We start from the raw sequence: 15,023 nt of genomic DNA, 5'->3' as shown, positions 1-15,023 counted from the left end.
CCTAAAACAGGGACCCCCACCCTCGGGCACCCCCAGAACCCCCCCAAACCTGGGACATCGCCCCCCCCCCGGACACTCCTAAACCCAAAGACACCCCCCCCCGGGACCCCCAAACCGGAGACCCCCCCCCCCCCCCCACGGGGACCCCCCAGACCCAAAGACACCCCCCCCCCCCCCCCCCCAGGACACCCTCAAACCTGGGACCCCCCCCCCTCGGGACCCCCACCCCCAAGGCCCCCCCCCCCCGTTTCCCACGGGCACCCCCAGCACCCCCCGAATCACACAACCCCCCCCCCCCCAAACCCGGGCAACCTCAAATTGGGGACCCCCTAAATCGGAGCCCCCCCCGCCCCCCCCCCAGGTGCCACCCCCCCTCCTGTCCCATGTCACCCTCCCCCGTGTCCCTGCACCCACCTGGGCACCTTCCCACCCCCCCCCCCACCCCCCCCCGTGGGACCGGGACCGGGTGGGGCCCCAAGGGGGGGGGGAACGGGGGGGGGTGACTGGAGGGGAGGGCAGAGTCTGGGGTCCCAGTGTCCCCAGTGTCCCCATGTCCCCGTGTCCCCAATGTCCCCATGTCCCAGTGTCCCCAGTGTCCCCCCGTCCCCATGTCCCAGTGTCCCCAGTGTCTCCAGTGTCCCCCCGTCCCCGTGTCCCCATGTCCCAGTGTCCCCAGTGCCCCCCCATCCCCATGTCCCAGTGTCCCCAGTGTCTCCAGTGTCCCCTCCGTCCCCGTGTCCCCATGTCCCAGTGTCCCCAGTGTCCCCAGTGTCCCCCCGTCCCCATGTCCCAGTGTCCCCAGTGTCTCCAGTTGTCCCCCCCGTCCCCGTGTCCCCATGTCCCCAGTGTCCCCAGTGTCCCCCCATCCCCATGTCCCAGTGTCCCCAGTGTCTCCAGTGTCCCCCCCGTCCCCGTGTCCCCATGTCCCAGTGTCCCCAGTGTCTCCAGTGTCCCCCCCGTCCCCGTGTCCCCATGTCCCAGTGTCCCCAGTGTCCCCGTGTCCCAGTGTCCCCAGTGTCCCCCCGTCCCCGTGTCCCCAAGGTCCCCAGTCCAGTGTCCCCAGTATCCCCCTGTCCCCGTGTCCCCAGGTCCCCGTGTCCCAGTGTTCCAGGGTCGCCATGTCCCCATGTCCCCAAGGTCCCTGTGTCCCCAGGGTCGCCATGTCCCAGGGTCCCCATGTCCACTATCACCAGTGTCCCCTTGTCCCAAGGTCCCCACTCCCAGTATCCCAGTGTCCCCATGTCCCCGTGTCCCTCATCCTTGTCCCCATCCCTGTCCCCACCCCTGTCCCCAAATCCCTGTCCCCATCGGTGTCCCATCCTTGTCCCCTCACCCCTGTCCCCAAATTCCTGTCCCCTCATCCCTGTCCTCATCCTGTCCCCATCCCTGTCCCACCCTGTCCCCACCTGTCCCATCCCTGTCCCTCATCCCTGTCCCTCCCCAAATCTGTCTCTCATCCCTGTCCCTGTCCCATCCCTGTCCCCAAATCCGTGTTCCTCATCCCTGTCTCCCATCCCTGTCCCCTCATCCCTGTCCCAATTCTGTCCCCATCCCTGTCCCTGTCCCCATCCCTGTCCTCCTGTCCTGTCCCCATCCCTGTCCCCATCCCTGTCCCTCATCCCTGTCCCTGTCCCACCCCTGTCCCCACCCCTGTCCCCATTCCTGTCCCTCATCCCTGTCACCCTGTCCCCATTCCTGTCCCCACCCCTGTCCCCAAATCCATGTTCCTCATCCCTGTCTCCATCCCTGTCCCCAAATCCCTGTCCCTCATCCCTGTCCCTGCCCCATCCCTGTCCCCACCCCTGTCCCGATCCCTGTCCTCCTGTCCCCGTCCCATCCCTGTCCCCAAATCCGTGTTCCTCATCCTGTCCCCACCCCTGTCCCCATCCCTGTCCCTGTCCCCATCCCTGTCCTCCTGTCCCTGTCCCCATCCCTGTCCCAAATCCCTGTCCCTCATCCCTGTCCCCATCCCTGTCCCCAAATCCCTGTCCCTCATCCCTGTCCCCACCCCTGTCCCCATCCCTGTCCCCAAATCCCTGTCCCCAAATCCCTGTCCCTCATCCCTGTCCCTGTCCCCATCCCTGTCCCCAAATCCCTGTCCCTCATCCCTGTCCCCATCCCTGTCCCCAAATCCGTGTCCCTCATCCCTGTCCCCACCCCTGTCCCCATCCCTGTCCCTGTCCCCATTCCTGTCCTCTTGTCCCTGTTCCCATCCCTGTCCCCAAATCCCTGTCCCTCATCCCTGTCCCTGTCCCCACCCTGTCCCCACCCCTGTCCCCATCCCTGTCCCCAAATCCGTGTCCTCATCCCTGTCCCCACCCCTGTCCCCGCCGCCGTCCCCTGTCCCCGCAGGGTGTCCCAAGCCCTTCACCGAGGTCATCAAGGCCAACATCGGCGACGCTCACGCCATGGGACAGAAACCCATCACCTTCCTCCGCCAGGTACCGGGGGGGGGGGACGACAGACGGACACACAACGGGGGGGGGGGGTCCAGGAGGGGGTGTCACCCCGCGGTGACACCCCGCCTGTGTCACCCCCCCCCCCCCCCCCAGGTGACAGCCCTGTGCGTGTACCCGGAGCTGCTGGCGGAACCCTCCATCCCTGAGGACGCCAAGGATCGGGCCCGGCGCCTGCTGGCGGGCCTGCGGCGGGAACAGCGTGGGTGCGTCCCCGGCCCCGGGGGACAACCCCCCCCCCGGCTGCCCCTTGTCACCTCCCGGACCTTTTTGTCACACACACCTTCCCCCCCCCCCCCCCCGAGCCCCCGGTATTGTCCCCAAGGTCGACATGTCCCAGTTATCCCCAGTATCCCCCCGGCGTTGTGTCCCCGTGTCCCCGAGGTCCCCGTGTCCTGGTATCCCTAATGTCCCCAGGTTCCAGTGTCCCCGTGTCCCCAAGGTCCCCATGTCCCGGTATCCCTAATGTCCCCAGGTTCCAGTGTCTCCATGTCCCCGTGTCCCCGAGGTCCCCATGTCCCCAAGGTCCCCATGTCCCAGGATCCCTAATGTCCCCAGGTTCCAGTGTCTCCATGTCCCCAAGGTCCCCATGTCCTGGTATCCCTCATGTCCCCAGGTTGCAGTGTCCCCATGTCCCCGTGTCCCCAAGGTCCCCATGTCCTGGTATCCCTCATGTCCCCAGGTTCCAGTGTCCCCATGTCCCCAAGGTCCCCATGTCCTGGTATCCGTAATGTCCCCAGGTTCCAGTGTCCCCACGTCCCTGTGTCCCCAAGGTCCCTGTGTCCCAGTATCCCTAATGTCCCCAGGTTCCAGTGTCCCCATGTCCCCATGTCCCCAAGGTCCCCATGTCCCGGTATCCCTAATGTCCCCAGGTTCCAGTGTCCCCACGTCCCCATGTCCCCAAGGTCCCAATGTCCCGGTATCCCTAATGTCCCCAGGTTCCAGTGTCCCCAAGGTCCCCATGTCCTGGTATCCATAATGTCCCCAGGTTCCAGTGTCCCCATGTCCCCATGTCCCCAAGGTCCCCATGTCCCGGTATCCCTAATGTCCCCAGGTTCCAGTGTCCCTGTGTCCCCAAGGTCCCCATGTCCCAGCGTACCCAGTATTCCCCTGTCCCCGGGTCCCCATGTCCCAGTATCCCCAGTGTCCCCATGTCCCCCAGTGTCCCCAAGGTCCACAATGTCCCCATGTCCCAGTCTCCTCGTGTCCCAGCATCCCCAGTGTCCCCACGTCCCAGCTGTCCTCATTGTCCTCATGTCCCAGTATCTCCCGTGTCCCCACGTCCCAGTTGTCCCCAGGACAGGGGACACCGGGGCGATGCCAGGACCCGGGTGTCACCCCCGTGCTGGTCCCACCCCTGCCACCGCGGTGCCACCCCCAGGGGGGATGACAGCCTGTCCCCTGTCCCCATCCCTGTCCCCATCCCTGTCCCCTCATCCTGTCCCCATCCCTGTTCCCTCATCCCTGTCCCCGTCCCCAAATCCTTGTCCCCTCATCCCTGTCCCCATCCCTGTCCCCATCTCTGTCCCTTCATCCCTGTCCCCATCCTGTCCCCTCATCCCTGTCCCCATCCCTGTCCCCATCTCTGTCCCTTCATCCCTGTCCCCATCCTGTTCCCTCATCCCTGTCCCCATCCCTGTCCCCTCATCCTTGTCCCCATCTCTGTCCCCACCCCGTCCCTTCATCCCTGTCCCCACCCCTGTCCCCATCTCTGTCCCCACCCCTGTCCCTTCATCCCTGTCCCCATCCCTGTCCTCTCATCCCTGTCCTCTCATCCCTGTCCCTTCATCCCTGTCCCCATCCCTGTCCCCACCACTGTCCTCCTGTCCCTGTCCCCATCCCTGTCCCCTTGTCCCTGTCCCCACCCCGTCCCTTCATCCCTGTCCCCATCTCTGTCCCCACCCCTATCCCTTCATCCCTGTCCCCATCCCTGTCCCGTTATCCCTGTCCCCCCCCTGTCCCTTCATCCCTGTCCCCATCCCTGTCCCCACCTCTGTCCCCACCCCTGTCCCCACCCCTGTCTCTTCATCCCTGTCCCCATCCCTGTCCCCACCACTGTCCTCCTGTCCCTGTCCCCATCCCTGTCCCCACCCCTGTCCCTCCATCCCTGTCCCCATCCCTGTCCCCACCACTGTCCCCATCCCTGTCCCTTCATCCCTGTCCCCATCCCTGTCCCCATCTCTGTCCCCACCCCTATCCCTTCATCCCTGTCCCCACCCCTGTCCTTTCATCCCTGTCCCCATCCCTGTCCCCAGCTCTGTCCCCACCCCTGTCCCTTCATCCCTGTCCCCATCCCTGTCCCCACACCTGTCCCTTCATCCCTGTCCCCATCCCTGTCTCCATCTCTGTCCCCATCTCTGTCCCCACCCCTGTCCCTTCATCCCTGTCCCCATCTCTGTCCCCACACCTGTCCCTTCATCCCTGTCCCCATCCCTGTCCCCTTGTCCCTGTCCCCACCCTGTCCCTTCATCCCTGTCCCCATCCCTGTCCCCATCTCTGTCCCCACCCCTGTCCCTTCATCCCTGTCCCCATCCCTGTCCCGTTATCCCTGTCCCCTCCCTGTCCCCACCACTGTCCCCATCCCTATCCCTCCATCCCTGTCCCCATCCCTGTCCCCACCACTGTCCTCCTGTCCCTGTCCCCATCCCTGTCCCCAAATCCCTGGCCCCATCCCTGGCCCCCCTCATCCCCGTTCCCATCCATGTCCCCATCACTGTCCTCCTGTCCCTGTCCCCATCCCTGTCCCATCCCTGTCCCCAAATCCCTGTCCTCTCACGCCTGTCCCCCCTCATCCCCCTTCCCATCCATGGCCCCATCCTTGGCCCCATCCTTGTGCCCATCACTGTCCTCCTCTCCCTGTCCCCATCCCTGTCCCCATCCCTGGCCCCTGTCACCCCCCCCCCACCCCCCCAACCCCCGGATTGTCCCCTCCTGTCCCCAGGTGCCTACAGCGCCAGCCCCGGCATCGAGCTGGTGCGCCAGGACGTGGCGCGGTTCCTGCAGCGCCGCGACGGCGTCGCCGCCAAACCCGAGGACATTTTCCTCTCCACCGGCGCCAGCGACGCCATCGTGGTACCTCCGGGGCGGGGGGACGACACGGGGGACAAAGGGGACAAGGGGACATATCACCCGCTGTCACACCCCCCCCCCCCCCCGCCCCAACGCCGGCCGTTCCCACGGCCCACAACGGGCCCTTTGTGGCGGGGTTGGCACCGGCCCCGGGGACGGCCGGTTGCCACGGTGGTTTTTTCGGGGGGTTGGTGGCATCGAGGACGACGTGTCCCCGCTGGTCCCTGCCAGCACCCTGCCCTGAGCGGGGCTCTTGGCGCGCTGTCACTGTCCCCATGGTGGCCCCGTGCCCGCCGTGCCCATCCCTGCCAGGCCCCCCCCCCCCCCCGTCATCCCCATCCCCGTGTGCCATCCCTGTCCCCACATCGTCCCCACGCCACCCCTGTCCCGCTGTCCCCATGCCCGCACCGTCCCTGTCCCCACACTGTCCCCATCCATCCCTCTGCCCCCATCGTCCTTGTCCCCGCGCTGTCCCCGTGCCACCCCTGTGCCCACAGAGTCCCCGTGCCACCCCCGTGCCATCCCTGTCCCCACGCTGTCCCCATGGCATCCTAGTGGGGACACCGTCCGTGTCCTCTCACTGTCCCCGTGCCATCCCAGTGCCCCCATTGTCCCCTCACTGTCCCCGTGCCATCCCAGTGCCCCCATCGTCCTTGTCCCCACACTGTCCCCATTCTGTCCTAGCGGGGACACCAGCCCTGTCCCCACACTGTCCCCATGCCATCCCAGTGCCCCCATCCTCCTTGTCCCCATGCTGTCCCTGTGCCATCTCTGTGTCCCCTCACTGTCCCCATGCCGTCCCAGTGTCCCCGTCGTCCTCATCCCCACACTGGCCCTGTGCCACCCCTGTGCCCACACCGTCCCCATGCCATCCTAGTGGGGACACCATCCCTGTCCCCTCACTGTCCTCGTGCCATCCCAGTGCCCCCATCGTCCTTGTCCCCATGCCATCCTAGTGGCCCGTCATCCTTGTCCCCTCACTGTCCCTGTGCCATCCCTGTCCCCACGCTGTCCCCATGTAGCATGCCACATGCCACCTCTGTGTCCACACTGTCCCCGTGCCCGCACCGTCCCTGTCCCCACACTGTCCTCGTGCCATCCCAGTGTCCCTGTCGTCCTTGTCCCCTCACTGGCCCTGTGCCATCTCTGTCCCCACACTGTCCCCATGCCGTCCTAGTGGGGACATCATCCCTGTCCCCTCGCTGTCCCCGTGCCATCCCAGTTCCCCCATCGTCCTTGTCCCCTCACTGTCCCTGTGACATCCCAGTGCCCCCATCCTCCTTGTCCCCACACTGTCCCCGTGCCATCCTAGTGGGGACACCATCCCTGTCCCCTCGCTGTGCCCATGCCCACACCATCCCTGTCCCCATACTGTCCCCATGCCATCCTAGTGGGGACACCATCCCTGTCCACTCACTGTCCCCGTGCCATCCCAGTTCCCCCATCGTCCTTGTCCCCATGCCGTCCCCGTGCCGACCTCTGTGCCCACACTGTCCCCATGCCCACACCATCCCTGTCCCCACACTGTCCCCATGCCATCCCTGTGTCCCCATCGTCCTTGTCCCCACACTGTCCCCATGCCGTCCTAGTGGGGACATCATCCCTGTCCCCTCACTGTCCCCGTGCCATCCCAGTTCCCCCATCCTCCTTGTCCCCACACTGTCCCCATGCCATCCTAGTGGGGACACCATCCCTGTCCCCTCGCTGTCCCTGTGACACCCCGGTGCCCCCATGCTCCTTGTCCCCACACTGTCCCCGTGCCATCCTAGTGGGGACACCATCCCTGTCCCCTCACTGTCCCTGTGCCATCCCAGTGCCCCCATCCTCCTTGTCCCCATGCCGTCCCCGTGCCGACCTCTGTGCCCACACTGTCCCCATGCCCACACCATCCCTGTCCCCACACCGTCCCCATGCCATCCCTGTGTCCCCATCGTCCTTGTCCCCACACTGTCCCCATGCCATCCTAGTGGGGACACCATCCCTGTCCCCTCGCTGTCCCCGTGCCATCCCAGTTCCCCCATCCTCCTTGTCCCCTCACTGTCCCTGTGCCATCCTAGTGGGGACACCATCCCTGTCCCCTCGCTGTCCCCGTGCCATCCCAGTGCCCCCATCCTCCTTGTCCCCACGTCGTCCCGGTGCCGACCTCTCTCTCCGCACCATCCCGTGCCCACGCCGTCCTCGTCCCCGCCCTGTCCCCACGCCCTCCCTGTCCCCGCCCTGTCCCCACGCCCTCCCTGTCCCCCTCTTGCAGAGCATCCTGAAGCTGCTGGTGGCCGGGGAGGGCCCGTCGCGCACGGGGGTGCTCATCCCCATCCCGCAGTACCCCCTCTACTCGGCGGCCATCGCCGAGCTCAGCGCCGTCCAGCTCAACTACTACCTGGACGAGGAGAACTGCTGGGCCCTGGACGTGACCGAGCTGCGGCGGGCGCTGGCTGAGGGACGGCGTCACTGCTGTCCCCGCGTCCTCTGCATCATCAACCCCGGCAATCCCACCGGTAGCTCCGGGGAAGGGACGTCGGGCTGGGATTGGGCGGGGGGGGGGGGGGGGGGAGGGGGTGGTTGGACGACATGCTTGGGTTGGGACCCCAAGGTGGGACCCAAAAGGCTGGGATGGGGGAGGGACGGACGCATGGGTTGGGACACCAAGGTGGGAGCCCAAGATGGGACCCCAGGGCTTGGAAGGGGACACCAAGACTGGACTGGGACCCCTGGACTGGACTGGGAAGGGGGTCCTTGGGTTGGGCCACCAAAGTGGGACCCCAGGGCTGGGAAGGGGACACCAAGGCTGGACTGGGATGGGGGACGCTTGGGTTGGGACACCAAGGTGGGAGCCCAAGATGGGACCCCAGGGCTTGGAAGGGGACACCAAGACTGGACTGGGACCCCTGGACTGGACTGGGAAGGGGGTCCTTGGGTTGGGCCACCAAAGTGGGACCCCAGGGCTGGGAAGGGGACACCAAGGCTGGACTGGGATGGGGGACGCTTGGGTTGGGACACCAAGGTGGGAGCCCAAGATGGGACCCCAGGGCTTGGAAGGGGACACCAAGACTGGACTGGGACCTTAAGACTGGACTGGGAAGGGGGTCCTTGGGCTGGGACGCCAAGGTGGGACCCCAGGGCTGGGAAGGGGACACCAAGACTGGGCTGGGATGGGGGACACTTGGGTTGGGACCCCAAGGTGGGACCCCAGGGCTGGGAAGGGGACACCAAGACTGGACTGGGATGGGGGACACTTGGGTTGGGACCCCAAGGTGGGACCCCAGGGCTGGGAAGGGGACACCAAGACTGGACTGGGATGGGGGACGCTTGGGTTGGGCCACCAAGGTGGAGTCCGGGGCTGGGCTGGGGACACCAAGATTGGATTGGGACCCTTGGACTGGGACACCAAGATGGGATCCCAGGGCTGGGAAGGGGACACCAAGACTGGACTGGGACCTTAAGACTGGACTGGGAAGGGGGTCCTTGGGCTGGGACGCCAAGGTGGGACCCCAGGGCTGGGAAGGGGACACCAAGATTGGACTGGGATGGGGGACGCTTGGGTTGGGCCACCAAAGTGGGATCCCAGGGCTGGGAAGGGGACACCAAGACTGGAGTGGGATGGGGGACGCTTGGGTTGGGCCACCAAGGTGGGATCCCAGGGCTGGGAAGGGGACACCAAAACTGGACTGGGATGGGGGACGCTTGGATTGGGACACCAAGGTGGAGTCTGGGGCTGGGATGGGGACACCAAGATTGGACTGGGATGGGGGACGCTTGGGTTGGGACACCAAGGTGGAGTCTGGGGCTGGGCTGGGGACACCAAGATTGGATTGGGACCCTTGGACTGGGACACCAAGATGGGATCCCAGGGCTGGGAAGGGGACACCAAAACTGGACTGGGACCCCTGGACTGGACTGGGAAGGGGGTCCTTGGGTTGGGCCACCAAGGTGGGACCCCAGGGCTTGGAAGGGGAGACCAACACTGGACTGGGACACCAAGATTGGACTGGGACCCTTCATCTGGGACCCCAAGATGGGACCCCAGGGCTGGGAAGGGGACCCCAAGACTGGACTGGGATGGGGGACGCTTGGGTTGGGACACCAGGGTGGAGTTCGGGGCTGGGCTGGGGACACCAAGACTGGACTGGGACACCAAGATTGGACTGGGATCCTTCATCTGGGACGCCAAGATGGGACCCCAGGGCTGGGAAGGGGACCCCAAGACTGGACTGGGACCCCAGGGTTGGGCTGGGACCTCGCAACTGGGACCTCCAGTCTGGGGCTGGGACCCCAAGACTGGACTGGGATCCCCGGACTGGGACCCTGTGGCTGGATGGGGACCCTAGACTGGGACCCGCCCCCCCCCCCCCCCCCCCCATACCTTTCCAGTCACAGTGCTGGGGCTGGGCCCCCCAGTGCTCTACTGGGGGGGACCGTGACCCCCAAAACCCAACCAGTACCGGGACTGGGCCCCCCAAAACCCAACTGGTGACGGGGCTGGGCCCCCCAAAACCCAACCAGTACCAGAACTGGGACCCTCAAAACCCAACTGGTGACGGGGCTGGGCCCCCCAAAACCCAACCGGTGCCGGGTCTGGGCCCCCCCAGTGCCACCACCACGCTGTCCCCTGACGCCGTGTCCCCCCCCAGGACAGGTACAAAGCCGCCGGTGCATCGAGGACGTCATCAAGTTCGCCTTCGAGGAGAAGCTCTTCCTCATGGCCGACGAGGTGAGCGGGACCCACGGCGTGTCCCCCATCCCCGGGGTGGAGGGGACAACCCTCCTGTCCGGGTGACACCCTGCCACCCCACCTCGTTGTGTCGTGTCCCCCCCCCAAGGTGTACCAGGACAACATCTACGCCGAGGGCTCGGCTTTCCACTCCTTCAAGAAGGTGCTGTTCGAGATGGGGCCGCCCTACTCAGAGGTGGTGGAGCTGGCCTCCTTCCACTCCGTCTCCAAGGGCTTCATGGGCGAGTGAGTCCCACCACCCCCCTGGCCCCGGCCCCATGGCCACTGTCACCCCGGGTGCAGGTGGTCACGGTCCCGCAGGTCCTAGGGATGCCACAGACCTGGGATGGGGACAGAGATGACGTATCCTAAGGTGTTTGAGGGATGGTGATGCCACCACGGTGGTGGCCGTGGGTTGAGGATGGAGATGCCACCACCCCATGGATCCCCTGGGCTGGAGATGGTGATACCATGGCCCTGTGCGTCCCAGGGGTAGAGGTGGTGATGTCATGGCCCCATAGGTCCTAGGGGTGGGGCTGGAGATACGCCAACCCCATGGATCCATTGGGATGGAGGTGATGATACCACCACCCCATGGATCCCCTGGGCTGGAGATGGTGATGCCACAACGCTGTGGGTCCCAGGGGTGGAGATGATGGCCCCATGGGTCCTAGGGGTGGGGATGAAGATATTCCAACCCCATGGATCTGTTGGGATGGAGGTGATGATGCCATGGCCCTGTGTATCCAAGGGCGGGAGATGGGGATGCCGTGGACCCCATAGATAGTAGGGGTGGGGTTGGAGATACTCCAACCCCATGGATTCATTGGGGTGGAAGCGATGATGTCACAGCCCTGTGGGTCCCAAGAGTGGAGATGGGGATGCCACGGCCCTGTGGGTCCCAGGGGTGGAGATGATGATACCGTGGCCCCATAGATCCTAGAGGTGGGGAGGGAGATACTCCAACCCTGTGGATTCATTGGGGTGGAAGTGGTGATGTCAAAGCCCTGTGGGTCCCAGGGGTGGGGATGGTGATGCCACAGACCTGTGGGGACTCCTTGTGCTTGGGGTTCCCATCACAGACCCCCATCCATGGGTCCCACCTGTGGGTCCATGTCCATAGGTTCCTGTCCTTGGGGTGCCATCACAGACCCCTGTCCTTGGGTTCCCATCACAGACCCCCATCCATGGGTCCCACCTGTGCGTCCCTCTCATAGGTTCCTGTCCTTGGGTTCCCATCACAGACCCCCATCCATGGGTCCCACCTGTGGGTCCATGTCCATAGGTTCCTGTCCTTGGGTTCCCATCACAGACCCCCATCCATGGGTCCCACCTGTGGGTCCATGTCCATAGGTTCCTGTCCTTGGGTTCCCATCACAGACCCCCATCCATGGGTCCCACCTGTGGGTCCCTTTCCATAGGTTCCTGTCCTTGGGTTCCCATCACAGACCCCCATCCATGGGTCCCACCTGTGGGTCCATGTCCATAGGTTCCTGTCCTTGGGTTCCCATCACAGACCCCCATCCATGGGTCCCACCTGTGGGTCCCTTTCCATAGGTTCCTGTCCTTGGGTTCCCATCACAGACCCCCATCCATGGGTCCCACCTGTGGGTCCCTTTCCATAGGTTCCTGTCCTTGGGTTCCCATCACAGACCCCCATCCGTGGGTCCCACCTGTGGGTCCCCATCCATCCCTCCCTATCCATGGGTCCCAACCCATGGGTGCCCACCCCTGTGGGCTCTCCACCCATGGGCTCCCACCCACCTTGTCCCCACATCCCCCACCCCGTGGGTCGCGGTGGGTGCTGCCATGGGGCCGTGTGGTTCCAGGTGCGGGTTCCGGAGCGGGTACGTGGAGGTGGTGAACATGGACCCCGAGGTGAAGCAGCAGTTGGCCAAGCTGGTGTCCGTGCGGCTCTGTCCACCTGTCTCCGGGCAGATCCTCCTGGATGCCGTCGTTGATCCGCCAAAACCTGGGGATCCGTCGTACGAGCTCTTCATCTCGGTACGGGATGGGGTGGGATGGGATTCGGTGGGGATGGGGTGGGGATGGGGATGGGGATGAGGTGGGATGGGGATGGGATGGGATGGGGATGGGATGAGATGGGATGGGGATGGGATGGGGATGAGGTGGGATGGGATGGGATGAGATGGGATGGGGATGGGATGGGGATGGGATGGGGATGGGGATGGGGATGGGGATGAGATGAGATGGGATGGAGATGGGGATGGGGATGGGGATGGGATGGGATGGAGATGGAGATGGAGATGGGGATGGGGTGGGGTGGGATGGGGATGGGATGAGATGGGATGGGGATGGGATGGGATGAGATGGGGATGGGATGGGATGGGGATGGGGAGGGATGGGATGGGGATGAGATGGGATGGGGATGGGATGGGGATAGGGGTGGGATGGGGATGGAGATGGGATGGAGATGGGATGGGATGGAGATGGGATGGGGATGAGGTGGGATGGGGATGGGGATGGGATGGGATGGGGATGGGATGGGGATGGGATGAGATGGGATGGGGATGGGGATGAGATGGGATGGAGATGGGGATGGGGATGGGATGAGATGGGATGAGATGGGATGGAGATGGGGATGGGGATGGGATGAGATGGGATGGGGATGGGATGGGATGAGATGGGGATGGGATGGGGTGGGGTGGGATGGGGATGGGGATGGGATGAGATGGGATGGGCTGGGATGGGGTGGGATGGGGATGGGGATGAGATGGGATGGGGATGGGGATGGGGATGGGGATGGGATGAGATGGGATGGGGATGGGATGAGATGGGGAGGGATGGGATGGGGATGGGGAGGGATGGGATGGGGATGGGGATGAGATGGGATGGGGATGGGATGGGGATAGGGGTGGGATGGGGATAGGGGTGGGATGGGGATGGAGATGGGATGGAGATGGGATGGAGATGGGATGGGGATGGGGATGGAGATGGGATGGGGATGAGGTGGGATGGGGATGGGATGGGGATGGGATGGGATGGAGATGTCCGTGTCCCGGCAGGAGAAGACGGCGGTGCTCAGCGCCCTGGCGCACAAGGCCCGGCTCACCCAGGAGATCTTCAACAAGTCACCCGGCATCCGCTGCAACCCCGTGCAGGGCGCCATGTACTCCTTCCCCCGCATCGAGCTGCCGCCCCGAGCCCTGGCTGCGGCCAAGGTGCCGTGGGGCTGGGCAGGATCCGTCCTTGGAGATGTGGGGCCAGGGAGAATCCATCCCGGGAGCTGTGGGGGCTGGGCAGGATGAGTCCTGGTCAATGTGGGGCTGGGCAGGATGAGTCCCAGGGGCTGTGGGGCTGGGCAGGATCCATCCTGGGAGCTGTGGGGCTGGTCAGGGTGAGTCCTGCTCAATGTGGGGCTGGGCAGGATGAGTCCTGCTCAATGTGGGGCTCTGTAGGATGAGTCCCAGGGGCTGTGGGGCTGGGCAGGATCCATCCTGGGAGCTGTGGGGCTGGTCAGGACGGGTCCTGCTCAATGTGGGGCTGGGCAGGATAAGTCCCCGTCAATGTGGGGCTCCATTGGATGAGTCCTGGTCAACGTGGGGCTGGGAAGGATCTATCCTGGGAGTTGTGGGGCTGGACAGGATGGGTCCTGGTCAACATGGGGCTCTGTAGGATGAGTCCTGGTCAATGTGGGGCTGAGCAGGATGGGTCCTGGTCAATGTGGGGCTCTATATGACGAGTCTCAGGGGCTGTGGGGCTGAGCAGGATGAGTCCTGGTCAATGTGGGGCTCTGTAGGATGGGTCCTGGTCAAGGTGGGCCTGGGCAGGATGAATCCCAGGCAGTGACGGAGTCCCTTTGAGACACGCGGGACTGAACCCTGCCCCATCCGTGGGTTCGGGTCCCCCCCATCCTGCCCCGTGGAGGGGCGTGCGGTGCTGAGCCCCCCGCCCCGTCCCGCCCCACAGGAGCAGGGTCAGGCCCCCGACATGTTCTTCTGCATGAAGCTGCTGGAGGAGACGGGCATCTGCGTGGTGCCGGGCAGCGGCTTCGGGCAGCGGGAGGGCACCTTCCACTTCCGGTGGGTGCCCGAGGGGACGGGGACGGGGACGGGCGTCGGGGTGGGGGGTCACAGGTGGAGATGTGGGGCTGGACTCCCCCCTCCCCCTTCCAAGACCCCGCTTTGGGGTGGGAGGGGAGGTGGGCGCAGGGAGGAGGGAGAAGAGGGTCTTGGGTGCTCCATGGGTTGGCGGTGGGGGGCAGAGGTGGGGATATGGGGGGCAGAGGTGGGGATATGATGTCCCATCCCCCCCCTCCCCCAGCCCCAGCGCCAACCCCCTGCCCCACTTTGTACCCCAGGATGACCATCTTGCCCCCCACCGAGAAGCTGCAGGTCCTGCTGGAGAAGCTCAGCAGCTTCTACGCCAAGTTCGTCAAGGAATACTCCTAACGCCGGTGTCCCCTCCCCCTGCCCCATAACCCCAGCGTGTCCCCCCCTGCGCCCCCCCACATCACCCCCCACTCCACCACCAGCACCCACCACCCCACACTCCCCACCGGGCCCCGGGTGCCGCCGGCCGGGACCTTGCCCCGTGTGGTCTTGGTGGTCTACAAGTGCCTTCAACCTCTTCGTGGCCTTCTTTGGGGGAGGGGGACACGAGGGCACCCAGTGTCCCTGGGGTTGGTCACCGCCCCCCCCCGCACTGTCCCCATGTCCCCTTTGGGAGGGGGGGTGTGTGTGACATGGGGACAGCAGGCAGGGCTGTCTCTCCCCCCAGAAACCCCATAATAAAAGGGTAGCGACCATCTGGGTTGAGCCATCACCTAC

At 65.2% G+C, this 15,023-nt stretch overlaps 1 protein-coding gene across 1 annotated transcript; it reads left to right on the top strand.

Annotated features, from left to right (window-relative positions):
- The first annotated feature begins 2,393 nt into the window (after window positions 1–2,393).
- On the top strand, window positions 2,394–15,003 carry LOC134512312 (alanine aminotransferase 2-like). Its single transcript, XM_063327692.1, is given in 11 exon segments — window positions 2,394–2,441; window positions 2,553–2,636; window positions 2,638–2,662; window positions 5,398–5,528; window positions 7,777–8,020; window positions 10,154–10,233; window positions 10,343–10,479; window positions 12,063–12,237; window positions 13,260–13,415; window positions 14,164–14,276; window positions 14,555–15,003. Coding segments are annotated over 11 exon segments (1,269 nt in total). The 5' UTR covers window positions 2,394–2,408; the 3' UTR covers window positions 14,646–15,003.
- The last annotated feature ends 20 nt before the right edge of the window (window positions 15,004–15,023 follow it).

The sequence above is a fragment of the Chroicocephalus ridibundus genome, chromosome 2, assembly GCF_963924245.1.
Source record: "Chroicocephalus ridibundus chromosome 2, bChrRid1.1, whole genome shotgun sequence".
NCBI lineage: Eukaryota > Metazoa > Chordata > Aves > Charadriiformes > Laridae > Chroicocephalus > Chroicocephalus ridibundus.
This window is presented reverse-complemented; position numbering and strand designations above follow the sequence as displayed.